Source organism: Suricata suricatta, chromosome 12, assembly GCF_006229205.1.
Source record: "Suricata suricatta isolate VVHF042 chromosome 12, meerkat_22Aug2017_6uvM2_HiC, whole genome shotgun sequence".
In the NCBI taxonomy this organism is placed as follows: Eukaryota; Metazoa; Chordata; class Mammalia; order Carnivora; family Herpestidae; genus Suricata; species Suricata suricatta.
Window position 1 is genome coordinate 8,873,896 of NC_043711.1, and position 27,843 is coordinate 8,901,738.

The following is a 27,843-nucleotide window of genomic DNA, read 5'->3' on the forward strand; positions in this document are numbered from 1 at the left end:
ACCCCCGCCCCCCCCCCCCCCCGAAAGGCCCTGGCGGTCCTAGCCAGGTCACAGTCCCAAACCTCAGGGCATGTGTCCATACAGACGCAGAAGCAGGTTTGGGGAGACTGCCCAGGGTCTCTGTGCCTTGGAACGTGGGATCAGGGTACCTTCCAATCCGGGGAGCATGGGTTTGGTAACCAGGTTTGATTTTCTGTATTCTGATGCTGTGACATGGGAGGGGATGTTGACCCTGGAGGGAGTCAGGGCTAGCTAATTCCTAGAGATGGCGGCCAACCTGCCCATGGTGTGGACTTTTCAGATGCAAGCCAGCCAATCCAGAGCCCACACCCCCAACCACGTCCTCTCTTAGGCTCGTGCACTCAGGACACACAGTCCCCTGCCCTCATCACTCAGGGCCGGTCCCAGCTACCCCGAGACGGCCCCTATGCCCAGAGCCCACCGAAGTCATTCAAACTAGCTGATTCCAAATCTGCTTAACCTGCCTCTGGGGATCCTTCCTGCAGAAAGTACAACAAAGGCTGTGCTCTGCCTCCTGACTGCCCCCTGGCACTTCCCCGTGTGGCCCTGTGTGGCCTGCTGTGGCCTTCTTCTCTTGGGATCTACAAGTACAGCAGACTGCCTTCCCCATGGCATTCACCTACCACTGGTGATTGAGACTGCGGTCTCACAGAGACCTGTTGGCCTCACCATACCTGAATAATTCTAGACCCTGTGATTTAATGCGTTTTTTTTTTTTTTTTGAGAGACAGAGAGAGACAGCTCGAGCAGGGGAGGATCAGAGAGAGAGGGAAACACAGAATCTAAAGCAGGCTCCAGGCTCCGAGCTACCAGCACAGAGCCTGACGCAGGGCTGGAACCCATGAACCGTGAGATCATGACCTGAGCCAAAGCCGGACGCTTAACCGACTGAGCCCCCCAGGCGCCCCTAGACCCTGTGCTTTTAAAACAGTGGGACGAGGCGAAGTGGAGAGAGTGACTCAAGGAGGCCCCTCATGCAGGGAGCGGGGACTTTAATCTCTGTCGCGAAGAGGTATCCGCCCACAGGGGTCCGGTGCAGACCTTACCTGAAACACCGTCATTATTGCTGCTGGAAAAGTGTCGAAGTTGGTAGGAGGAGTCCCGTCGTCGAAGTTGAACCTGCGAGGAGGATGCGGGCGTCTCACGCCGGCCCTGCCCGGGTGCCCCCAGGGCCCAGCATCCTGTCTCCAGGGCAACATCTCCAGCATCTCTGTGCCCAAAAGGACACCTTCCCTGACTGGCACCCAGGGCCCATCCATCTGGGTGAACGTACGTGACGCACATGAGGCTCTTGGTCTGCTTGACAGAGGTGAGCCTGGGTTTCCGGACACACCCAGACCTGCGTCTGTCCCCGCACCGCACGGGACCCCAGGGGACCTCAGCGAGGCGGAAGTCAGGGGATCCGCTGAGCACTTACTGGCCGCCGAAGAGCTGCATTCCCAAAAGGGCGAAGACCACGATGAACAGGAAGAGGAGGAACAACAGACTGATGATGGATTTCATGGAGTTGAGAAGAGAGACGACCAGGTTCCTGAGAGATGCCCAGTACCTGCCAACAGAGGCCGGGAGAGGGAGGGGGTCAGGCTGGGAGGGGGAGGGGGTCAGGCCAGGAGGAGGGGTCAGGCCAGGAGCGGGAGGGAGTCAGGCCAGGAGGAGGGGTCAGGCCGGGAGTGGGAGGGGGTCAGGCCAGCTCACCCTTCCCAGCAAGGGGGTGGGGCTGGCCCCACCCTGGTCCCCATAGGAACTCCAAAGACTTACTTTGTGACTTTGAAAATACGCAATAACCTGAGGGCTCGTAACACGCTGATTCCAAAGGATGTGCCAGGTTTTATGACGGCCCAGATGACCTCGAAGATGCTCCCAATGATAACCTAGAACAGAGAACCCGGTCTCATGTCCAGGGGCCTTGAAATCATGCCCTGGCCCTGAACCTTGCAGCAACCCAACCAAGCTGCTCCCTCTCCCCTCCCTCATGGAAGCAGGGTGAGGGTCTCAGACCCCTCTGATCCCTTTCTTAACATCTACTAGCAGCTCATGTGGAGCAAAGAATCCTGGAAACACACAACTGCAAAGTGAGTGTCCACATAGCTACCACCTACGCCAAGACGTAGGACATGTCAACAGCCCAGAGGCCTCCAGGGACCCCTGGATACAGCCACCACCCTGAATTTTGTCAAAACCATTTCCCTGCATTTGTAAAACATCAAAATGAAATCCGCAGAAGGTCAGGGGAGCCGTAGGAAGCACACGACTCTGTGGCCTTGAGCACATTTACAATGTTGTGTAAACGGTCACCTCCATTCAGTTCCCAGACATCTTCACTGTTCCCAAAAGAGACCCAGTCCCCAGGAGCAGTCACTCCCCACCCAAGTCCCCATCCTGCCCCCACCCCTGCAACCATTAATCTGCTTCTGGTCTCTCTGGCTTTGCCTGTTCTGGACCTTTCCTAGAAATGGAATTATGCAGGATGTGACCTTTCGGGTCTGGGTTCTTAGTGTAACGTTTTTCGAGGCCCTTGCCTCTTTAACGTTTTCAAGCGTCATCCTTAACCAACATACAGTCGTTTAGTTTTTATCCATTTGGTCTTCCGTGAGCGGAATCCTGCCGTATGGACTGATTTTGTCAGCATCCACCTCCCTGGATCCAATTAACACGTGGGTGAGACTCACCCAGTCATGGGCGTGGCGGAGGCTGGCCGCCTCTCCTCGCCGTAGACAGTTCCGCTATTGGGCCATGATGCAATTTATTTACCCATTTTGCTGCCAAGGGATATTGGGTTTGGAACTATGATAAATGAAAGAGAGTCTGAACGTTTCCCTCCCGCTGGCTAAGAGTTTTGGGAGCTGCTTCCTCGCCAGTATTTGGGATGGCTCTCTTATTCCTGTCTGTGTTTCAGCTGAGCCTGTCACATCCGGGGGGGGCCCTCCCGTTCCGTTTCTGATGTGCCCAGGCCGTTCTAGGCAAGAGCTGGAGATCGGAACCTCTTAGATCAATGAGAGCACTTACCCCACAGTCAAAGCAGTTGAAGGAGGAGTGGAAGTAAGGCCGCGTCCCAAGCCCGTACATTTTTATAAACATTTCGGACATAAAGAGTCCTAAGAAAATGAATTCTGCATAGTCTAGAAGGGAGAGGGGGAGAACGGAAAGGTTAGTTTTGTGCAGTGTGTGTGTTGGAGGGGGGCAGTTCCAGGCGGCTCTGACTTCCCTGTTAGTAACGACCCCGTCCTACTCAGGCCTGGCAGGCCGGGAGAGAGGAGGGTCGATGGCGGCCTCAGCTAACGGTTATGCAAGGCTTCCTACCCATGGGCCTCAGTTTCTCCTCTGTTATATATAGTGAGGAACAACACTTGTCCCCCACCCTCCAACCCACCAACCCCTGGCTCATCTTAAAAAGGAGTGAGGAAAGTTCCATGGCTCTCCACCGTGCACATCTGATTTGAGGAGAACGGCGGGGTGAAGGTCATTGCCAAGGACCCAGGTTTTGTGCTGGCTGGTGGCTGCGTACTGACTACGTCTTTAAAACTAATGAACAAGCAAACAACAGGCCAACGAACAAAATAACCATGAGCCCGGGAAGCCAGTGTGTCATAATCTAAGAATTATGATCAGTCCACGTTTATATGCCTGAGTTTGAAAGGAAACATTGAAATAGAAATCATAATGGTGTCCTTTTAGTAATCTTCGCATCAGGGACTTCGCTGGAGATTCAGGGGCAGCCAATCCAACTTGGAAAACCTGTCTGATGCCCCCTGGTAAAATCCTGTCTTGTTGATGTCTAAGTCTGAACTAGATAAAGCACTTTTGTTCTTTGGCCAGAAAGCAGTGCAAATGCCTTGGGGGAGACAGTATGCGGGTATTTGCTTACTCCAGCAAAGAAATGGCTAATTTCAGGACCTCTTCTGAGAGAGCTTTCTTGGCGAGGTAGGAAGACAGGAGTCAGGAAGGGTACAGATACTTACGTAAAGGATGGGGAAGAGTGGAAAGGAGGGTTTCTGAGCGAAAGGAAACAGGAAGACGGAGGACCCAAACTTCAAGAGTTTCAAGTCTGGTCACATAGCTAATTCTGTTTGAAAGTCCAGGGTGTCAGGGCACCTGGGTGGCTCAGTTGGCTAAGAGTCTGACTCTTGATTTTGGCTCAGGTCACGATCTCACGATTCGTGGGTTCAAGCCTCACACTGGGCTCTGTGTGGACGGTGCAGAGACTGCTTGGGATTCTCTCGCCCTCTCTCTCTTCCCCTTCCCCACCTCAAAAATAAATTAAGTATTAAATAAAAACGAAAGTCAAGGATGTTTATCATTCTTTTAAGAGGTGGTTTGAACCGAGAGGTTCCTGACTGAAACATCCCCTTAGTGTCTGGGGCTCCAGGGAGCCTCTGGTGTTTGAGGGGGGCCAGTGTCCCCGGGATGGTCAGGCCAAAGTACCAGTAAGGGAAATCTGGCGATGACATCTGGTGTGTTCCCAGAGCCACCAGAAACAACTCTGGGATAATTGCTCCCTCGTTACCATGGAAACCTAGTAGCTGGCAACGCAGTGGACCTGAGACAATGGTCTGTAGTGCTGGGAGGTCTGGAAGAATCTTCAGGGTCATCAAATCCAATTTCCAGATGTTGAGACCCCGAGAAACGATCACACTTCACCGATTCCAAGATACCCACTTTTGTTCGGTCTGATGTCTGTGAAGTTGGGGTGTACCTTAGAATCGACACATCTTTGAAGATGGTAACACTGCTTTGTTTCTTTGGGGCAAATAAAATAAAAGGGTGCCGGATAAGGGAAGATGCTTTTGGCGGATGGATGTTGGCTGTGACTTGTCCAGGGTCACGTGGTGAGTTAGGAGCAGAGCAGGCACTGAGAATCCAGGTCACCTGGTGACCAGGGCAGGGATCTGGCATCTAGTCACAGTGTGGATTCCGGGTTCAAATCCCGGCTTCGTCACTGTCTCGCTGTGGGTTCCCGGGCAAGCTACTTAACCTCTCTGTGTCTCAGTTTTCTCAAATGGGGGTAATTAAAGGACCTTTACGGACACAGAGGCCCAGGGCAGGAAGTCCCAACCCCCTGTTCCTGAACGAGGACAGACAGAGCAGAGTGATTAGTGTGGAGAATATGGGAGATTAAAAATAGACTATAAGAGGAGGTTAAAACAAGAAGTAAGGAGCCCTCATTTGTAAGAGTCCAGGGGGACCAAAAGCAATTATTGAGGTTGGAACTAGGTCAGGGCTCTCAGAAGGGGGGCTGGCCCCTGGGGAGTGTCCTGAAGGTCAACCAATGTGACTGAGAACAAGAAGGGTTACAAGGAAATAATGACCTGGACCAGGCTCCGAGGCCTCTCTGGGCTGAACACTCGACTGTCTCCAGTGGCTGTCTGGGTCAGCTACAAACCAGGCCAGAAGGGGAAAGAGGCTACGGACGGAAGTCAGACAAGCCAGTGGATGCAGGAGGAGGGCAGCCGACAGGCCAAAGGCTTTGGGGAATCCTCGCTCGGGGCACACAAACCAGAGCCAGGGCACATATGCGCTTGCCTTCCTCGCTCCCAGACACGACTCTTATTGATTCCTCAGAGCTCTTTATTTTTTAAATCCCGGTCAGAGGTCTCCCCACCTCTCGCTGCTTCTCCTCACCCCCTCCTGGCCATTAATTCTGATACCATCTCATGCTAACTCCTGGAATCTGGAATAAGTGCAGAAGGGCAAGGCCTTAGGGCTCCTGGTAGCCACTGAAGGAGCAAGATGCTCTCACTCCTGTGAGAAGTATCTAGTGGCCATTCTTCTAGGAATGAAATCCGGGATAACAGGAGGTCATGAAGGGCTAGTGAGGGAAAGCAGAAGGTTTGAAAGAGGGGAAAAGCAGGGAGTGTCAGAAATGAGCAGAGAAAATGGGGGCAACATAAGGGCCACTCTTTGACCCTAAAGCATCCCCATCTGTGAACCGCACATCCATTATTTTAACATCCTCAGAGACATGCCTATTAATCATGTGTGTGGTTCTGTCTCCATCTGGCTGTCTGTGGTCTCTACCCCCTTCTCTCTTCCGATGCCCCTGTCACCAGCACCCTGACAGCCTCTCTCTTAAAAAGCACCACAGGGGCGCCTGGAGGGGCTCAGCCGGTTAAGCATCTGACTTTGGCTCAGGTCATGACTTTGCGATTCAGGAGTTCGAGCCCCGCATCGGGTTCTGTGCTGACAGCTCGGAGCTGGAGCCTGCTTCGGATTCTGTGTCTCCCTCTCTCTACCACCCCTCCCTGGCTGGTGTTCTTTCCTTTCGAAGAATAAATAAACATTAATTTTTTTTAAACCATCACAGAAGTATCTAGTGGCCTGAATTCCAGCTTCCAGCCCTCGGGCGGCAGCAGACACGCCCCAGTGAAAGGGCAGATTCACAAGGGCTGAGGGACTAACCCACGGCGCCAGGGTTGGAGAAGCGGGCGAGGGTGTGAGGAAGGGATCGGGCCGCGGCGGGAGGGCCGGGTACTCACAGAGGAAGTCCGAGAGCCACTCGGGCTGGTTGTAGTGGACGATAGCCACACACAGCGTGTTGAGGGCTACCAGACTGAGGACAGTCCAGTAGAAGGCCTGAGTTTTGACCATGCGGCGGATGTAGAAGCGCATCCTCCTCTCCTTTTTGTGAAAAAAAGTCGAGTTCTCCAGCTTGGCACTTTTAATGCTGGCTCGGGCAAAGGGAGACCCTGCCGAGGAGAGAGAATGGAGGGCGTGAGGGCGTTTCGTGTGGAGGAAAGGAACGGACGTGCGGCCCCAGCGCAGAATCTGGCCAGCGGGCCCATCAGCCTCCCCGGCCAGCCCTCTGGCCCCGGGGAAGCGTCACGACCCAGGGACTTGGCTTTCCAGAGATGGAGCTTATGAGAAGGTGAAAATAACGGTGTCGGAAAGGACCAATGAGGGCTCTGGAGGTCTGGATGGAGACATCTCCCCACTGATGAAGCCAACTTCCTGTGTGTCTCTCTCCTGGCCACGTCATGCCGCAGTGGGGGGCTGGGGAAGGAGCTTCTGCTCAGGACCCCTGGTAGAGGGGCAAGCAGCAGAGCTGCAGGGAGCATTCCTGGAAAGCCTCCAGGGAGAGGTGTGAATAGGACCCTAGTTTCCACGGACCCTTCACTTTGGACACGAGCACCAAGGAACGAGCCATCAAGGACTCTGCCTGCACATGCTTTCACTTGCGGGGCCCCTGCTGTGTGCCAGGCTCTACTCCAGGTGGTTAGGACACTCTAGCTCACAGACAAAGCCCTACCTTCCCAGGACTAATCTCCATTTGGGGAGAGATAGAGCAAATATGGTAAGAAAAAATTAATTAATAGTGTAATGGAAGGTCCAAAGCACTTTGGCAAAAAGAAAAAGGAGAGGGGCGCCTGGGGGGCTCAGTCGGGTAAGCATCTGACTTTGGCTCAGGTCATGATCTCACGGTTCATGGGTTTGACCCCCGCGTCGGGCTCTGTACTGACAGCTCAGAGCCTGGAGCCTGCTTTGGATTCTGTGTCTCCTTCTCTCTCTGCCCCTCCCCTGCTCACAATCTGTCTCTGAAAATTAATAAATGTAAAAGAAAAAAAAAGAAAAAGGAGAGCAGCGTAAGGGGGTGGGGAGCCTCAGGAGGGGCCATGGGGCAGGCTGCCATGTTAAGTCACGTGGTCAAGGTGAAGGTGTTGATTTAAGTCCCCTTAGTATTTGGGGGGCAGAGGAAACAGTAAGTGCAAAGGTCCTGAGGCAGAAATATGCCTGCCTGGCCTATGTGGGGAATGGCATACGGAAACCACTATGGCTGGAGTGGAATCGTTGATGGGGAGAGAAAGAGGAGCTGAGGGCAGGGTGGGGACCCTGCGGAAGAAGCAGGGCTTTAGGGGCTGTGGGGTGAACAGACTCCGCTGCTCACAGGCAGCCTCTGGCCACTGCGGGGGGAACAGACTGGGGAAGGCCAGGGCCAGAAGAGAGAGGAGGTGACTGCATTGGTCACTGGGGATGTATTACTTAAGGGATATTCCAACACTTGCTGCCAGATCGGATCAATGGAGTATGGGTGTGAGGGCGGGGGGAGGAGCGGAGGTCTTTGGCCTGAGCCCCTGGAGGGACCAGGCTGCCATCCACTGAGAGCGGACAGCTCTAGGGGAAGGTTTAGGCTCCATTTTGGATGAGCTGACTTTATCTTCTAAATGATCTCTTCTCGAAAACCTCCAAGTGCATTCATTTGCTTGACTGTCCTTCTTGGGTTCATTCATTCTTTCACCTATTCACAAGCTGGCTCAAGGATTCACGCGCTCATTGGCTGACTCGTCCTTTCACTCATTCATCCGTCCAGCACGGGACACGGAACACCACTCCTTCCCACTCACAAAACTCTGAACACGCATGCCCACTTGGCGGCAGCTGGCCAGGCCCTGGCGGTTGGGCCGTTTCCCTCATGCCCATCTCCTGCCTGACCTCACGGGCACCGAGAACCCCAGAGCGGCTCCTCATGGCCCCCTTCTCGGTCGGGGCATTTCTGGCAGCTTCCAAAGATGTGCCCAGATCTGCAGGCTTCCACAGGGCATGACAAAGAGGAACGAGACTTTTGAAGGTCTTGGGTCAGGTTGGGAGGTTCCGTGGGGGGAAGGAGGGAGAGACCGAGGTGGGGGGGAGAGCTCAGTCCCAGTGGGGCGGGGGGCTCCCCACCCCCACTCCTGCTGGAGCCCCACCGAAAACCCGTTCCATCCCCAACCACCAAATGACCTTGGCCAAGTCACCTTGCGTCCTGGAGCCTCAGTGCCTCCATTGGTAAAGTGGGGACAACCACATGGCCCACGTCACAGGGAGAACACGCCTTAGCCTGATGCTGGCTATTGTGGCCATCATCATCTTCTACGATAACCCTCAGTGCTGTGTGAGGACCCAGTTCACGTGCCAACTTATTGAGCAAGTCCTTCCTGACCACAGGCCCAGGGCCGTGTCCCACAAGCACAGCACCCACCGGGAAGGGAAAGGGAAGAGCATGTTAACTGCACACCTACGATGTGCTAGCTGCACATTGTACTTTACCCATACTTCTCTTTTTTACACGTTCTTGTCTAATTTTTTTCTGTCGTCTGGAATTGCAACCGCAGGCAATTCTTAGATTTAAAAAATATTGTAATAAGACAGGGTGCCTGGATGGCTCAGCTGGTTAAGCATCCGACTTTGGCTCAGGTCATGATCTCACATAGTTCATGGGTTCGAACCCTGCATTGGGCTCTGTGCTGACAGCTCAGAGCCTGGAACCTGCTTCAGGTTTTGTGTCTCCCTCTCTCTGCCCCTTCCCCACTCATACTCTGTCTCTCTCTCTCTCAAATAAATAAATATTAAAACCATTGCAAACTATTTCAATAAGAGATTTTAGATTAACTAGTTGTTACTTAACCTTCTAATTTCTGTATAAGTCTAATTACATGAAATAGAAGTTGGGGTTCTGATTTTTTACTTTGCTTATCCATTTGGAGTGTCATTGTAACTACTGTACTGTAAATGATGGAAAATAATTGCATATGTTAAAAAAATAGTGTTATATTCTAAAAAAAATAAAAAATAAAGTTACCACAAAAAAATAAATTTAAAAAAAGAAAAAAAGAAATGTCTCCACCAAAAAAAAAAAAAAAAAAAAAAGAGAGATTTTATGGAACCCAACAGATCCAAAATATTATCATTTCAACAGAGCATCAGTATAGAAATATGCTAAAGAGACATTTTACACTCCTTTTCTTGGGCCAAGGCCTGCACATCTGATGTGTTAGAATGAAGCACATCTTTGCTCACACCCGCTATCCCTGAGGGATCAGGAGCCACAGGGGGCCAGTAGCGGTCCGGAATGTTCTGTAGCGAGGACAGCAATCTGTCAGCACCAAGGCTTAACGTGGGGATTTGGGGCACTTCCATGCCCTTGAGATTCTCTGCAAACTGAAAGAGGTCCTGCCCGAGTTCTGGGCTGAATCGTGTCCGCCAGAGAGACGTGTTCCCGTCGTAACCCCTGCGCTCTGTGAACGTGACCATACGTGGAAGTAGGGTCTGTGTATGGAATCGAGTTAAGAGGTGGTCAGACTCGATGCAGGTGGGTCCTAAATCCAATGACCGGTGTCCTCAAAGTCACAGAGGCGCACAAGGAGAAGACTGCATGGCGACAGGGGCAGGAGTTTGTGGGATGCATGCAGTGGCCAAAGACTGCCAAGGGTCGCCAACATCACCAGGGCAGGGAACGGATTCTCCCCCGAAGCCTTCAGAGGCAGCGCGGCCCTGCCAACACCCTGATTTTAGTTTGAACCTCCAGCCTCCAGAACTGTGAGAAAACGGACTTCTGTTTGGAGCCGCTCAGTTTTTTTTTTTTTTTTTTAACATTTTTAATTTTAGTTTTGAGAGAGACAGAGAAAGAGAGAGTATGAGTGGAGGAGAAGCAGAGAGAGGGAGATACAGAATCCAAAGACAGGCTCCAGAGTGGTCAGCACAGAGCCTGATGTGGGGCTCGAACCCACGAACTGTGAGATCACGACCTGAGCCAAAGTCTGACGCTTAACCGACTGAGCCACCCAGGCACCGGGAGCCGCTCAGTTTTTGCTACTATGTTACGGCAGCCCTGGCAGCCCGATAAGTCTGCTCAGAGCTTACACCGTCAAAAACCATCTAAACGGACTGATTTTCCTGCAGAGCTATGTCGTGATGGCAGCTTCCATTCATGGCTCAGCTCTTCCTAAAAACTACGCAAATACCATAATTCAGCAGTATGTTCATCAACTTCAGATGAGACCGCTTTGTAAGGTGCTCATCAGCTGATTCGATGGCGCGGAAGAATCCCCAGTTACACAAGGCTGTGCTCGCCCACGACTCCTTCCTCATTTGGAAACACTTACTATGGTCCCTTACAGAATCAGGTCATTTCCTGGTGAGGACTGAAATTCCAAAGGCATCCTTTGGGGTACTGGCTAGAGTAGGGGGGCTCCCTCCTGTGCATTTCTGAGCCACCAGGCAAAGGAACTGGATTTTGGTGGGTTTGTCTGAGGGAAACCCGGTCCCAGGACCCCGAGCGCCTGGCCTATGTTTTGGACCCATTTGGAAATCTGACAAGTCACCTGTTTTGTTAGCAGAAAGGGCACAGGGCAGCCATGCCCCTTCATCTGACCACTGCCTACTCTGGCTTCCTACCTTTCCCCTTATCACAGGCTTATCCAACACCAGCCCTGAACTGCGTTCCCCAAGGAACAAGGTTTCCTACGTCACCCACGAATTCAAGAGCAGGGTCTCCTACGGACACACCGTCTGGGAGCCTCTCTGCTGGCTTCTTGGATCACCCCTCGTATGTGCTCACCTGTACCCCCCAGGTTCATCAGCTGGAGTCTTACCCCTAACCTCGGAATGTGAGTGCATTTGGAGACAGGTTCTTGAAAGAGTTTGGTGTAACGTAAACTAAGGTCCGACAGATGTGCCCTAATCCGATACTGACTGGAGTCATTATAAGAAGAGATCAGAGGAAAGATCGTGTGAAGACGCAGGAAGGGGTAGACCAGCCTGGTCCACAGCCTCAGATGGAGGACTCAGAAGCAAACCCTGCTGGATGCCTTCAACCAGGACCTCCAGTCTCCAGAACGCTGAGAAATTAGATTTCTGTTGTTAAACTCTACCCACCCCCCGCAGCCTGTGCTATTTTATTATTGCAACTCTCGCAAATGAACGTGCTCCCTCCATTTAACACAAAGCCCAGTTTAAACATAAACCCCTCCTGGGGCGCCTGGGGGGCTCAGTCGCTTGAACGACAAACTTCGGCTCAGGTCATAATCTCACGGTTCATAGGTTCGAGCCCCATGTCAGGCTCTGTGCTGACAGCTCGGAGCCTAGAGCCTGCTTCAGAATCTGTGTCTCCTTCTCTGCCCTTCCCCTGCTCACGCGCTCTCTCTCTCTCTCTCTCTCTTTCAAAAATAAACAAACATTAAAAAATTTATTTCAGGGGTGCCTGGGTGGCTCAGTCGGTTAAGCCTCCGGCTTCGGCTCAGGTCAGATCTCACGTTCGTGGGTTCAAGCCCCACGTCAGGCTCTGTGCTGACAGCTAGCTCAGAGCCTGGAGCCTGCTTCTGGTTCTGTGTCTCCTTCTCTCTCTGTCCCTCCCCCTCTCATGCTCTGTCTCTCTCTGTATCAAAAATCAATAAAACATTAAAAAAATTTATTTCAAAAGCAAAACAAAACAAACCCTTCCTGTGTGAAGCTTTCTCTGCTTTTCCACCAAAATTTCCCCAGCCCCTCCAGCCATTAGAGTCCTCATAATTAGTCTCTTGTCACTTTAAAAAAATCTTTCAATTAATTAATTGAAAGTGAGACAGAGAGAGCGAGAGAACAGGGCGGGGAGCAGCAGAGGGAGAGAGAATCCTCTGTCAGCACAGAGACTGACTTGGGTCTTGATCTCACGACTATGAAATCATGACCTGAGCTGAGATCAAGAGTCTGACGCTCAACTGACTGAGCTTCCCAGGCACCCCCAGTCTGTATTAAAGTCTAAGTCACTTTAAAACGTACCTAATTACTTTTCTGATTTCAAAAGCAATGCCTGTCACCCATTCGTACATTGTTGAAAATTGTCACACAGAAAGTCAAAATCTCTCACAATCCTCCATTTCTGCACTTTTAAGTACCTCTTATGCTTAATATTCTTAAGTATTAAGTTCTTAAAATGGGATCAGACATCTTATATGATGCCGTGCAACTTTCTCTTTTCACTGAGAAATCAATTTCAAATATCTTTCCATGCCAGTAGCAACTCCGTTTCTTTTTCCTGGCTGCGTAATAGTCCATCATGTATAAACACTATAATTTCCTCAGTCATCTCCCCATTTCTGGGCATGTGGGTTGTCCCTGGCTTTCACTTAATTTTTTTTTTTTGGGTTTTACTTAGAAAAAAGATTTTAAGTAATCTCTATCGTGGGCTCCAACTCACCACCCTTAGATCGAGAGTTACATGCTCTACTGACTGAGGCAGCCTCTGGTCTCACTGTTCTGAACACCAGAAACAATGCTGTTGAAAGAGGCATAGCTCTCCTGCACACACGGAAGAAATACTTTTGAAGCAGAAACGCTAAGTCCGAGAACATAAACATCTACATTAAATAATCCCACACCATCCAGTGGAATCACGGCAAAGCATACTTCTACCAACGGCACACGACAATGTCCATTTCTCCACATCCTTGCCGACATCGGGTAGTATCGCTTTTCCATCGTTTCTAGAATGACTGATAAACAATAACCTCTCCATCACTTAAGAGTGGGTACCCAATCATATCCAGAGAGGCGATCCTGACTTGAGTAGGCCAATTTGTGTGTGTGTGTGTGTGTGTGTGTGTGCGTGTGTGCGTGCGTGTGTATGTGCCTGGCATTTCATACATGTGGTATGAACAAAGATCGTTTGCCTATCAAACTATAACAAAACATTAAAAAAAATGGAAGCAACCTCACTGGGAAGGTATGTGGGCCAGACATAATGGATCAAATACCCAGAGTGCTGCTGGGGGTGCCCCCTTCCTGACCTTGCTGGGATGGAGGGAAACAGACGAATCTGCAAGTGGAAACGGGACTCGCTCCTCATTACAGGGCGAAAGACTGTTGTGGCTAGAAACTAAAAATGCAAATTGAAATAAGGGATCATTACAGACCTACGTAACGGGGAGGGGAAATTCAATGGGTAAGACGCGGGGGCTGGGGAGGCGCCCCCGGGAATGGTAGGAGTGCTTGGCAGTTTTGCAAGTGGGTCCCGTGTTTCTGAAACCCAGGACTGGTTCTGTGAGTAATGAGTTGAAAAGCTGTTCACGTCTTTGGTCCTGTAATTATCCCCAAGGGAACATGCCCGAGGGGGGAGGCAGCAACTGTACATGAATGTTCGCGGTGGTGCTCCTTGTCCTTGTCGGGGTAAAACACTGGAAACTCCAACACCATCGGATAGAGCCGTGGCTAAGCAAACCACGGCGTTGGCACCCTCACGGAGCACGGGACCGCGGTGGGAAATGGGTGTCAAAACCAGCATGAGGTCACAAACCAGGGTGGGGGAGGGGAAACAGAGCACGGAATAGTTGGTGCCTGTGGATCGGAGCCCCGTGTGTATATTATGCCCCTCCTCCCCTCCCTCTCCCTTCCCTCCTCCCTCTTCCTCCTCCCTCCTCTCCTCCCTCCCCCTCTCCCTCCCCTCCTCCCCTCCTCCCTCCCCCTCTCCCTCCCCTTCTCCCCTCCTCCCTCCTCCCCCCATCCCTCCTCCCCTCCCTCCCTTAAAGGCCTTCTCCCCTCACAGTGATGCATTACTTCCCCTGCCTGGTTGCTCTCTCACTTTCATTACTGGAATCCTTAAAAACCCATTTCAGGGCACCTGGGGGCTCAGTCGGTTGAGCCTCGGACCCAGGTTGGTTCCTGCTCAGGTCACGGTCTTGTGGTCCGTGAGTTTTTGAGCCCTGCATTAGGCTCTGTGCTGACAGTATGGAGCCTGCTTGAGATTCTCTCTCTCTCTCTCTCTCTCTCTCTCTCTGTGTCTCTTTCTGCCCCTCCCCCGCTGGCTCTCTCTCTTTCTCTCTCTTTAAAAAAAAACACACTTCAACATATACTATATTCCCTTTGGAGAAGGTCCAAAGCAACAGAGTCTCAGTCAGGAGGGGTGAGCAGGGAAAGGGTGAATCTCCTCCTCCCCAGACTCTGCCCTTTGCAATAACCGACAGCAACAGACTGAGCACAGCCCTCTGCATGGCCCTCCCGGCTTTCACTGCAACAGCGAACTCCTATACTCATCCTGCAGTTCTCAGCTTCAATGTCACCTCCTCCAAGAAGCCTTCCCTGACCACACCCCACTCTTCCAGAGCAGCCCACACCCGGGGCATCTCCTCGGCAGCGCCATCCTCATGACAGGCTTATTTGGGTAACTTACCGGTTTACCATCCGCGTCCTGCACTGGACCGCAAGGTCCAGGCGGGAAGGGATTTGGTCCCCGTCCTGTTCACAGCAGGCTGTTCTGTATAGCAGCCCCCGGTGAGCCCTCACGGGTGATAATATCATTACGGGAGCTTATTCTCTGCCTGGCGGCGCCCTTCTAAATGCTTAGCGTGGATTACTGAGTTTAAGCTTCACGGACGGGATTAGGAGGGAGGCACTGCTGTCATTCCCACAATCGTCACCTGCCCCAGGACACACAGGTGGTTTGAGGGGCGCAGTAGGGCCCCAGGTCCAGGCATCTCGGTCCCCAGCCCTCAGAAGCGCTCACGTCTCTCGCGGCCGCTGAGGACAGAGCGCCAGGACACGGCGGGACACACTCACCCACGGAGGCGATGTCGGCCAGCTGGTCCTCGGCCTCCTCGGGGTGGAGCAGGTCTGTCTTGCTCTTCTTTACGGTGGCTCTCCGCAGAGCTCCAACAATGGAAACATGGCAAGAGACAAAGACGTTACCCTTTTGGAGACGAGAACCACACCTCGGGGGCCCTGGGTCCCCACCACGGACTTTCTGCATGTCGTTGGGTTGATTCAGCCTCACGACCATCCCGTTTGGTGGGAAGTAAGAGTATGCCCATTTTACAGACACAGAGACTGAGGCTCAGGGAGGTTACATGATATTGCCCACGGGGTCAAGATGAGAATGTCATCCTGTTGCGTCTGAGTTTAGGGACTTAGGTCTGGGCTCTCAGCCTTGGGGATGTCTGGGCCTGGATACCCAGGGACCCCGAAGGAAGGCAGCCCGCCATTGGCCTTTAGCTTCACTCAATATTTAGGTTCCACTCCCCCCTGCCCCACGGGCTCTCCAGGGGACAGCAAGTTCAGACACACACTTCCAACAAAATGATTTAGTCACCCCCACAGGCCATCTCTTCCCCTTCTCTCGGAAATGGTAAAATCCACTTTGTAACCCACTGAGATAAACCTCGGCTCCTTTACTGCCTCATCCTGCTGTTTTCAATCAAAAGTCCTTGCTCTGTCTCACCCAATTTCCAACACGTTAGACCACTGTCCCGAACAGTAAGCTGGGTTCTTGGTTACTTATGCATTTAGCCAACACAGACAGTGAGGCCCCCGGACCATGCAGGCATTCCGTTCGCAAGCATTAATGTAATGCTCATAAACTGCCCGGTGAGGTAGGTATTATTATGATGAGGCCCATTTCGCAGATGAGGAAAACCGAGGCACGGGATTGAAGCAGAAAGGGCAGGCCAGAACATGTAAAGCCTGCACCGAGGGCCTGACATTCCCCCAAGGAGGCAGATTCCTGCCATCCCTGTATCCTCCTGGTCCTGACCTGGTCTTGGGCTTGTGCCTGGTGCCCCCTGGGCTCTGAATGTGCAGCCCCTGGAGGCCCCTCACAACCAAACGCCTGCTCCCCCTGCACCGGCGGCTCTGGTCTACCCGCTTCCCCCACCCCCAGCCAGGCTCAGAGCAGTTACCATCAAAGGGATGCCTCTGGTCCCCATCGGTCTCATCCTCGGCAAGGATCACCTCTTCTGAGGAGGAAGAGCACATTAGGTTAAGCTCCAGTGACCGTGGAGACACAGGGACGTGTGCCCCTGGGCCAGAAGGAGAAGGGTCCGCCCGGCCACCTTCACTCTCCTCTTGCTCATGGCGGCAGCTCAACCGGCCAGAAATGTGCGGCTCGGCTCTTCCGGACTCGCAGCCCGCTTCAGCCAGAGGGTAATAGCCGGCGCCACCTCCCCCGCCCTCGGTGTAAATCCTGACTTCCTTACCACGGCCTGTAAGGCCTTGCCTGATTCAGCCCCACTCACCTACCTGCCCTCCTTTCCTCCCGCTTTGCCCTGCGTGTACTTGCTTCAGCCGCACTGGCTTCTTCGCTGCAACTCAACACTGCTCCTACCTCAGGGCCTTTGCACTTTCTATTCCCTCTGCCCGAACCACCCTTCTCTAGACAACCACATGGCTTCCTTTGGGTCTCCGCAGACACTGCCTCCTCAGGGAGCTCCTCTCTGACCACCCCACCTCCTCCAACTGTTTTCCGCTTCCTACCCCGCCATGTTTTTCTTCTCGGGATTGGGGAGCATCTGGCATTATGGGTGCTTGGTTATCATCGGTCTCCTTCACTAGAACACCAGAGCCCCGGGGATTGGTCTGTTTGCTCTACAGCCATATCCTCAGTGCCTAGAACAGGGCCTGACACACAGTGGGTGCTCCAGAGGCATTTGCTGAATGGCTGAACCAATAAACAGGCGCCTACTGTGTGTCAGGCATGGCTCTTTCTCATTAACGTAGCTTGGATTCTCTCCCTGCATACCCCACAGCCCCGGAAGGGAGGTGCTATCCCCTCTCCGTGTACCCACCAAGGAAACTGAGGCACAGGGAAGTGGGGCACACTGCCAGGAGGGGGCAGAGCTGAGCCTTCCACTAAAGCTTATGGGATCACAGGAGGTGACATCCTCTCCTGGCTTCACCCCAGAAGTTTCCCTACCACAGTCCGGATTCCTGCCCTGAGAAGCGGGGCTGCTGGGTCAGGCCTTGTTTCTTCCTCCTCCGCCTGGGCCCTCCCCTCCCCGCCCCCCTTCAGGCCATGTGCCCAACTCCGCGTGTGCTCCTGGGTCTGGGATCTGGGTTCCCCGGCCCCAGGATGCAAGGGCCTCACCTGCTTTCGAGATCCACTCCATGTACCCGTTGAGCTCCCGCTCGATCTGCTGCTGCCGCCTCAGCTTCAGAAAAGCCCTCCGGTTCTCCACCCGCTCCCTTTCTTTGGCAAACTCCCTGCAGAGGCAGGAAAGAGCCGGTCTGGCTGCCGTAAACATTTCAGGGACCGTGTGCGTGTGCGCGTGTGGGTGTGTGTGTGTCCAGGGGCTCAGAAGCCCCGGGAGGGCAGTGGACTTTCACACGAGGGATCGGGGCCTCTGGGAGATCAGGACACCACAGCGATGGGGTGTTTCTGCCAGCTTCCCGCATTGGCCAGCGACCGCACCCAGCTAGAGGAAGCAGAACCCCAAAAATTGCCACGGGCCTTACACCCCTTTCTCGTTCTCTGGCCTGCCCGGTAGAGAAGATTTGTGCCCCTCCTTCAGGTTAGGCCAGTGAGACACAAGCCCAAGATTCCTGCGACAGCCTCCCTTCCCTGCCCCTCCCCATTTCCCTCCCTCCCTCCTCTTCGCGTCTGGAATGCTTGGCGGCTCTCTTGTGAGTGTGAGGCAGCCATCGTCAGACCATGAGGCATCCATGCCTGGTAAGGGCATCAGAGCAGAAAGCTAGAAGGAACTGGGGTCCCTGATGGCACCGTGGAGCCACCATTCCAGGCCCCAGGCTTCTTGTGGTGAGAAAAACAAAACCTATTTGTGATTAGGCCCCAAAACCCCACACAACACCCCAGACCCAATCTTGGGGATACGGGACAATACGTGTCATGAAAATGCATGTCTGATTGTACACTGAGAATCTGCGTTTGGAAAACGCAAAGGGGAGAACCTAATCTATTGTTATTTTTTTAATGTTAATTATAGAAAGTGAAGCTCTATAGAATTTTCTCGTGTGAATTTTCTCGGGTTGTGGGCTGGGAAAGACTTTGAATGAGAAGTCTGCATTGGAAAGAAGGTCTCTTTTCCTGGATGGAGGTTCCTCAAGGCCGTGGACACAGGGTTGTGAGTTGAAGTTAGGCAGTTGGGCTGGATTTCAGTCCCCTTGAGCCCCCCTTTTGCTGGGTGCTATCAGCAGTGCACAACCTGTGCACCTATACCTGACGTGCTAATAACGTTCTGGCTAACCCAAGACAAGGGAGGGAGGCCTATTCTCCACCTCTGTCTGGAGAGTGAAAACAAAGGTTCAATGGCCTCTTTAGGGTCAGAAGATGGTGAGGGGGAGTGGGTTGGGGAGAGTACCAGAGACTTACCCTGACAGCACACCCAGCACGAGGTTCAGCATAAAAAAGGAGCCAATGATGATGAGAGGGATGAAGTACAGCCAATTCCAAGTGTTCCCTGAGGCGTCGTTGCTCTGTGGGAGGCGAGGAGGGAAAGCAGGTGAGCGTGGGACTCAGGTATGACCCGGCAGGCAGGAGAGGGCAGAGCTCTCCCTCAAACATCCTGGGCCTGTGGAGTTGGGAGCTCTGGCAGCCCAGACAAGGGACACAGGATCAATGAGTGGGGGAAACCTAAGAGGTATTGTTAGAAGGACAAAGATGCCTCCTAATCACGTAGCCCTCATAGGACTCAGGAACCAGCATGAAACTCAGAACTTCTCAGACCAAAATCTGGGACAAGAAGAAGGGAAAAAAAAAAACCCAGTGAACCCCCAGTTCCCTCCTTCTCCTCGATGCAGTCACACTCTTTCTTAGAGGAGGTGCAGGAAGGAAGGGCCGGACTCCTAGGTTAAATCACCAAGACATCCAACAGGGCCATGAGCCTTTCCTCCCCAACCCTCAAATGTCTCAGCCTCAATGTCAATCACAAAAAAAATTCCTGGAATTTCCAAGGGGGGAGAAGTCCACAAGTAGACCATTCTTCTCTGGGAGACTGGAACACTGTGCCCAGAAGGAAGAGGAGGGGATGAAAATCAAGAAGGGAGAGAGAGAAACATAAAAAGCAGTGCTTACTCATGCCAGGCACTCTTCCAAGCACATTAGCCATGTTAGCTTGGTCATGACCCCTATTTTATCACTATGCCCATTTTACAACTGAGGAAATTGAGGCCCAGAAGACAAATGTGCTAGCCCAAGGTCACAGAGCTAGTTGGTGGTGGACACGGGACTGGATCCCAGTGCCCATGGACCTACCCTCTCTGTTGGAGAAGCCTGGCGTCAGCAGCCAGGGCAGGGGGAACTGCATGGTGGCTCGCCAGCCCTGGGGCGTGGGCACAATGCGGGGCCCCCAAGCGTGGCTTTAAAAGCTCACCTTGAAAAGCACACCCAACGCTGCCGCCCCCAAGCAGAAAGGCTCAAAAGAGAAAGGACTGACACCGCCAGGTGCTGGAGGGTCTGGAATCTTCACACGGTGCTCGTGGGAGGGTAACCTGGTGCATGAGGGTCCCGTGCCTGGTGTAACAAAGACCCATAACCAGGTGGCTTAACACACAGAAATTAACTGTCTCACAGTTCTCAGAGGCCAGATGTTCAAGATCAGGGATGTCAAGGGGCTAGTTCCTTCTGGAGGCTTCCAGGGAGAGTCTGTCCCATGTCTCCCTCTGGAGTCTCGGGATTCACCGAAACAGGTGTTTCCTTGGCTGTGGAGGCTTTGCCCTGGTCTCCACCTTCACCTTCACGTGACATTCTCCTCGTGTGCGTGTTCGTCTCTGTGTCCAAGTTCTTCCCCCACCTTTTAAGGACATCAGTCATACTGGGTGGGGGCCGTCCTCACGACCTCATCTTCCACAATGACCCCATCTCCAGTGGAGGTCCCCCTCTTAGGTGCTGGGGGTTGGGAAGACACAGTTCAGTCCTCAGCACAGGGCACAACCACTTTGGAAAACGGGTCAGGAGTTTCTGCACCACCATGCGGAAATCCCACTCCTGTGCCTTGGATAAGTTATCCCACAGAAAGGTGAGCCCACATCCACCAAAGGCCATACACAAGATGGTCCACGGTGGTGATCTTCACAACAGCCCCCAAACCTGGAAATAATCTGAACCCCTCTTATCAACGGGAGGGAGGATAAATAAATGGAATATCGTGCACTGAATGACCGCCCGTTGTCTCACGAATCCTTACAGAACTAGTGCCAAGCAAGGGAAGCCGGATGGAAAAGAACAGCTATGGAAGCTTCTGTTGATACTACACACAAAAACGGGCCAACCCGTCAACGATGCCTGCGGTCCTTTGGGGAGAGGGTAGAAGCGGCGGGGGAGGTTTCCAGGGCTGAGAAGGTTCTGTTTCCTGGTCTGGTACTGGTCACACAGTGTGTTCAGTTTCTGAAAATTCGTCAAGCTCCTCACTTATGACCTGTATGTTTATTTAACTTCAATTTTCAAAAAGCTATGTGTATGTGAGAGCTTTATCTTAAAGAAGAAGGAAATCTGGATCCATGGTCTGACATGGATGAACCTTGAGGACACTCTGCTGGTGAGAGAAGCCAGTCATCAAAAGACAAATGCTGTCATGTTCCGTTTCTATGCGTCCCCTAGAGGGGTCCCATGCACAGAGACAGGAAGTAGGTGCTGGGCGCCAGGGGTGGGGGCAGGGCATGAGGAGCCAGTGTCTCGTGGGGACAGAGTGTCAACTTGCAAGACACAGTGAGTCCTGGAGAGGCGGGGTGATGACGGCGGCACGAGGATGTACCCAACGCCACGGAACTTAAAACGGTTACGATGGTAAATTTTGTGTTAACTGTATTTCACCACAATAAAAAAAAAAAAAAGCAACACAAACAAATGAACGAAGTCAACTTTCATCACAGACACAGGTAGGTTCTGGGGAGAGTGAACATGTCAGGGCTCCTAGCTCATGCTCTTCTTCCAAGAAACACCTAAAGTGCCAATGCTGTGCTTCTAGAAGGTTCTGGAAGAAAAAGAATGGAGTCAGCAGAACAGGGCTGGACGGAAGGCACGGCTGGCTTTATGCTTCTCCTCCAGTGCTGCGGCAGCTGAGGCCTCTCATGCCTATTTCTTAGGCTAAATATAGTCCAGGGAGAGAAAGCCTGCACAGCTAACACAAGAAAACGTCTGGCCATCTCGGGAAACAGGCTGGGGACAGGAGCAGAGCAGGGGTGGGGGGAGGCAGGAGGGAACGGGGACAAACGGCTGAGGCCCCTCAGAAGTGAGGCCGCCCCTCCATGTCCAGCTCTGCCCACACCCCAGGGCCCCACAGGCTCAGGACCCTCTGGCCCACGAGATGCTGCCCAGCCTGACACACATGCACAGAGCCAGGCACTCAGTCTACCTGAGCTCATTTAATTCTCTCATGGACCCCGATACTTCCCATCTTCCTGGGTGAGGAAACTGAGGCACAGAGAGGTAAAGTTCCATGCCCAAGGTCCGTTCTGGGTTGCATTGTGTCGCTCTGAAAGATGGGCTGAATTTATAACCCTGGCACTTGGGAATGTGACCTTACTTGGAAATAGGGTTTCGGCAGCTGCTATCAAGTTAAGATGAGGTCGTGGGGGAGGGGCCCTAATCCCCTATGTTGGTGTCCAAACACCAGGTGGAGACAGGGACACGCAGGGGAGAGGACAGCCACTGCTGGGAGCCGCGTGGGCCTTGCGGGATGACACAATCACAGCGAGGTAACGGCAGATGTTTCCACGGCTCCTGCCATGAAGTGAAACTGGTATCTCCTTCTATTATTGACTCATATTGGGAATGGGACGACTGTTATTGATTAGTCCTCACAATGTTCCAAATCGGACCGATATTCCCCATACAGTTACCCCATAAGAAAAAGCATATTCCTGCCCCTGCATAAGGGATTTTAGATCAAAGCGCTGCAGATGTTTGCCAAAAGGCTCTTCTAATGAGCCTTGCAGACCCAAGACCTAAGGAGGGTTAAGAACACAAGAGTTAAGATGAACTCTAGCCTGGAAAAGAAGAGCCTAACTTAGAGATAAGAAACAGACTAGGACCAGACATAAGTTGCTGCATATGCCTTTGCTAATCGGAGCCACAAATACCCTCCCTTGTACTGACTTCAGTTATGAGGATGGATAAAAAATTAGAAACCCAGGTGCAAGGTCAACGCACACAGGGCCCCCATTATGCTTACATCAAAGAAAGGGCTTTCTCTGGCAACTTGTAAACAAACATTCTTTCTCTTGTGGTTAATGAGCTAGATAAAATAACTCCCAGCCTATCTATACAGAATTTAACCTATGTTTTAATTTTAGCGTTACTAACTTAAATAATATGTACGTCATCCTGTTTTTTTACTAAAAACATCTTGTTATTCTCTTGGTTATAAAATTTACTTAGCCTTACATGACTTGGTTATAAAATTGTTAATTAAAAACAAAGTCATAATTATTGGCCAAAAATCAACCTGTACAAAATAAGATAGGTTTGTTACTTTCTTAACCTTGGGGACTGATGCCAACAATAAATTGGGATGGTTCTACAAAAATACTTTTGTGAAACTTTTCTCTGTACACCTTTGATGATTATCACAAAGAATTGGAAACTGTAAACAATTTCTATTTTCTGATGTCATGTTATTGCTTGATCATAAAAAAAGACACCAAAGCAGACAGAGCGGAGATGCCTGCTTGGTGATCAGAAAGAAACTCCTGGCTCTCTCATCTCTCTCTTGTGCTGACACTGTCCATCCTTTCAGGGACCCCTGGACCTGCTGGAGCTGGATTCAGGCAAGCCACATGACTTCGGAGGCAGAGAGTGGAGAGGAGCCAAGGAACGCCAAGGCCCAACAGCCACAAGCAGAAGCCAGGAAGAGGCGAGGGAGGAGTCCATTCAGAGTCTCAGAGGGAGCATGGCCCTGCTGACATCTTAGTCTTGGATTCCTGGCCTCCCTAGGATGGTGGCCACAGAAAACAAAGTCCCCGAGCTATTAAGTGGTAAAGGTACCCCACCCCCCAGCCCCTCTGTCACTCTATCCTGGGATGACTCTGCTCCAGCTACATGGGCTCCTTTTAACTCCTCAAATGCACCAGGCACAGTCCCACCCCAGAACCTTTGCACTCGCTGCCTCCCCTGCCCCCCACCTGGAAAGCTCTTCTCCAGATTCCAACATGGCTCCTCCCTCACCTCCTTCAGGTCTCTGCTCAAATGCCACCTTCTCCAGGAGGCCTTTTTTGATGGCCCTTCATTCCTAATCCCGTTTCCTGATCCATCTTTTGTCACTTCACCCCCTCTATATTTCTCCTGATCACTGCCTGTCTCCTCAGCTGGATACCAGTTTCGCAAGGAGCAAGGACACTGTGCTGTCTTTTGGTCCCGCTGAATTCCCTTGCACAATGCCAGGCATGCAAGTGGTGTTCGATAAATGTTTGTCTAATGACTGGATGAGAGGTGGGGGCCGAGTTCCCCTGCTCAGCCCACATCCTTCGTTCTCAACCTCTTCTCCCTCCTCCCATCTCCCTTGTCTGATTTTCTCCCTGGGACAGACAGAGAGCATGTTCTCTTTCTAATCTGGACCCAGCAGCTCAAGGAAAGCTGGTGCAGGGCGGGCGCAGGTTGTGATCCAGAGGTGGGCTTTCCGTGGGGTCTGCTCGGGGGCAAAATGGGAACTAGATTTCCCGCACGGAAAGGCTGGGGCTGCCATGGCCACTCTGACAGCAGAGAGCGTGGGGGGCCCCAACCGCCCCTCCTGGGTCTGACCTCCTTCGGCAGTTCGGGTAAAGGGTGGGCGTGTGCACAAGTCTGGGTCTGGGGACAGGAAGGAGGGTGGAAATGTACTTGTTGTCATCAGTAATCCTGAAAAGGATGTGCTCCAAGAGTCCCCTCTTTTCTCTTTCCTGAGCGTTCTGGTGCCTGAACACTAGTCCCCATTTGAGCCGTCACTGAATATTTCCAATCACACGGTGGGACGGCCTGTCCTGGTCCCCCTGTGGGTGGCTGATGGCCACATGAGGAGTGCTGGCCAATAAAGAGTGGTTGGAAATAGCTGTGCCACTTTTGGACCAGAGCCCTGAAGGGTCAGTGTGGGACCCTCAGGGGTCTCTTTCCTTTTGGGACACCAAGTGGCAATGTCCTAGCTGCTTCATTAGCTGGCTCCCAAGTGACTGTGTTGAACACGGCCCCCTCTCCCCAACTGCTGACCTACACTGGACGTGTAGCGTGAGCAAGAAAGGAGATTGTTGTTATTAATGTCATGGAGACTTTGGGGGATGCTTGTTACTACAGCCTAACATAGTTTTTCTGGCTGATACACCCTGCTATCTCCTTGGTTTGCTCCTTCAGCTCTTTCATCTCAAACGTCACTTTCTCAGTGACTCTTATACGGAGCTCATGAGGCAGGTGTGGAAAAAATGTCTCCAGCATGTCCAATGGAGAAGCTGGCGCTCCACAAGGTGAAGTTCAAGATTACAATGGGCTACTTGTTTCTGTTCTCCGAGCCTCTGCCTGGAGCCCAGTGTCCCCTTGATATGGTGTGGTGGACTCTTCCTCATCACTCAGCCGTCAGCTCCACTGTGGCCCCCTCAGAGAAGGCCTTCCTGCACCTCCCGACCCAAAGGACCCAACCCTCCCTCCGGCACCGCCCGACATCCATTCTTTTCCCAGCATGCTCTGCTCTCTGAGTCATCTTGTCAATGTATACACTTATCTGTTTGCAGATGGTCTTTGCCCCCTCACACGTCAGCTCCCCAGTGCCCAGAATGGCACCCGGCACAGAGCAGGTGCTTACCAAGCATGGGCGGGCATGGCGAGTGCACACAGCCCTGAGGTCCCTGGGGGGTGAACTGTTTAACTAAATTAATACTAAGGACGGGAAGTCATGTTTATCTCAGGTCCAGATGATCAGGCTCTTCCCCTGGAATGGGATCGGGCACCATCGCTTTAGTAGAGCACTTCTGAGCCAACGAGAATACCCTGGGACTCCATGGTCTCCATACCCAGCGGATGGGGAAACTGAGGCTGAGGAAGGGAATGTGATGGGCTGGCTCACACGGGTGGGGACGGCACAGCCGGGGTGAGAACCGTCATCCTGGCTTCAAACAGACGGACTTCTTTTCCTACTTTGCCGCTTCGCTGCACTTTCACAGCAGTTTCTATTAATAATGGGCGGCCCATGGGCGCCTGGGTGGCTCAGTCGGCTGGGCTTCCGACTTCGGCTCAATCATGATCTCACAGCTCTGAGTTCGAGCCCCGCATCAGGCTCTGCGCTGACAGCTCAGGGCCTGGAGCCTGCTTCAGATTCTGTGTCCCTCTCTCTCTCTGCCCCTCCCCCACTCACACTCTGCTCCCTCTCCCAAAAATAAATAAACATTAAAAAAAAAATAATGGCGGTCCAGGAGCGATACAGATTCATTCCAGCCGGAGCCCCGGAGCCTAGCGCAGCGCCTGGTGCTTAGTGAGCATCCGATACATACTCACCAAACAAATGACTGACCGAGTCCCCGTAAAATTCTTAAGTGCCTTCTGTTTTATGCTTTCTTTTCCTCTAAGTTTGTGAGCAAGGTTCATTCAGAGAAAGTAGGGAGGATGTTAAAAAAAAGACACTCAGCTCAGGAGAACACCAATTCCCCCGGCACCCTGGATAAAACATGCTGTGGGTTCGGCTGTGAAAGGGCCAAGGTCCCACGGTGGCAGGGAGGGAGGTCGAATGTCCCGGGTTACACCCACTGTAGATCGTGCAGCGCCTCTTACTTATTTTTTGAATCCTCCTTTACCTGTTTGCTCTCAAAACCGTCCCAGTTTGGATGATAAATTAGCCTCTCAGTCTGTCACCTCCTGGGACCTCACCACGTCCCTCGTTCACTCCTACTCTCTCAACCAGCCATGTGAGCCCCCTCGCTGCGCCTCACAAATAAATACCAGGCATGCTCCTGCCTCAGGGCCTTTGCACGCGCTATCCTGGCTGCCTGGGTCTTTCTTCCTTAACATACTTACATGCCACCCCCCCATCTCCTTCAGGGCTTATTAGAAGAACTACAACCTCTCACTTTGATGATCCCCACCCCCTCTACTGCTTAATTTTCTCCCTAAGTCCTCACCCCTGCTCTTACACAGGAGTCTGCAAGGCACAGGCTATGAGCTAGCCACTTGTGTTTGTAAATTACGGTTAAAAAAATTTTTTTAATGTTTTTTATTTATTTTTGAGAGACAGAGAGAGACAGCGTGAGCAGGGGAGGGTCAGAGAGAGAGACACAGAATCTGCAATAGGCTCCAGACTCTGAGCTGTCAGCACAGAGCCTGACGCGGGGCTCGAACCCACAAACTGCGAGATCATGACCTGAGCCGAAGCCGGACGCTTAACTGACTGAGCCACCCGGGCGCCCCTATAAATTATGGTTTTATGGGACACAGCCACGTCCGTTCCCCTACGTCTTTTCTCTGTGGCTGCTGTGCTGTGATTCCAAGCCTAAAACATTTAAGATCCCACTGCCCTTCACACATAAACAGAGGATCTCTTCATTATGTTATTGATTGTCTCCACCCTCCACTAAAATGTCACCTCCTCCCAAACAGGGGTTTTTGTCTCTTCTACTCACAACACATGCTCAGTGCCTGGAAGATGACCTGCCCATGGGAGGCATTCAGTGAACGTTTGTTGAATGAACGCGTGATCCTAAGTCCCCCAAATTTTGATGCTTTGCTATTGGCCACGTGAGCGTCTATGAATAAGAAAGGTTTAGGTCAAAGATCAGTTTCAACCACGAGTGGCCATTTGTCAACGGACACACCTTCACAATCAACTAAGCACGTTTTTGCCACTTTCCTAACTGACACTAACTGGAGAGAAGTAGAGAGTGACAGAGACACCCCGAAAAGCACAGGAAGGTGGGGAGGGAGAGGGAGAAAGAGAAGGCAGGCGGAGGAGGAGACAGAGACAGACACGGAATAAGAGATAAAGACAGAGAGGGAGACAGAAGGGGAGAGTCGTAAAGAGGGAAGGGGGTGTAATGATTAGTTCCCAGCATGGGGTTCGAATCCTGATTTCACCACACTTGGCTATAGGACCCTTGGCAGGTCACTTCAGCCCTGTGGGCCTCAGTTTCCTCATCTGGAAGATGGGTGAAAAATGCGTGTCCACAAGGTTGTTTCCCAGATCAGATCGCAGTGCAGGAGGCCACACGACGCCCGGCAAACTCCGCAAACGGCAGTCAGAAATGAACCCCGATGTCTTGTCCTGCCAGGACCTCTCTGGTGGTTCCTGGGTGTTGTTTTTGTTTGTTTGTTTATTTATTTTTGAGAGACAGAGACAGAGCGCAAGCGTGGGAGGGGCAGAGAGAGGGAGACACAGAATGCGAAGCAGGCTCCAGGCTCCGAGCTGTCAGCACAGAGCCCGGTGCAGG

General features: G+C 52.2%; 1 protein-coding gene across 1 annotated transcript in view; it reads right to left on the reverse strand.

Moving 5' to 3' along the window:
- Window positions 1-27,843, reverse strand: part of CACNA1A (calcium voltage-gated channel subunit alpha1 A) — a 287,057-nt gene that overhangs the window by 80,184 nt on the left and 179,030 nt on the right. Inside the window, exons 9-17 of the mRNA XM_029916601.1 lie at window positions 18,842-18,945; window positions 17,600-17,715; window positions 16,416-16,472; window positions 15,301-15,390; window positions 6,495-6,704; window positions 3,028-3,140; window positions 1,780-1,892; window positions 1,439-1,570; window positions 1,068-1,140 (exon numbers count right to left, since the gene is read on the reverse strand). Of these exons, the coding sequence (XP_029772461.1) occupies window positions 1,068-1,140; window positions 1,439-1,570; window positions 1,780-1,892; window positions 3,028-3,140; window positions 6,495-6,704; window positions 15,301-15,390; window positions 16,416-16,472; window positions 17,600-17,715; window positions 18,842-18,945 (1,008 nt within the window). The remainder of the gene's footprint in view (window positions 1-1,067; window positions 1,141-1,438; window positions 1,571-1,779; window positions 1,893-3,027; window positions 3,141-6,494; window positions 6,705-15,300; window positions 15,391-16,415; window positions 16,473-17,599; window positions 17,716-18,841; window positions 18,946-27,843) is intronic.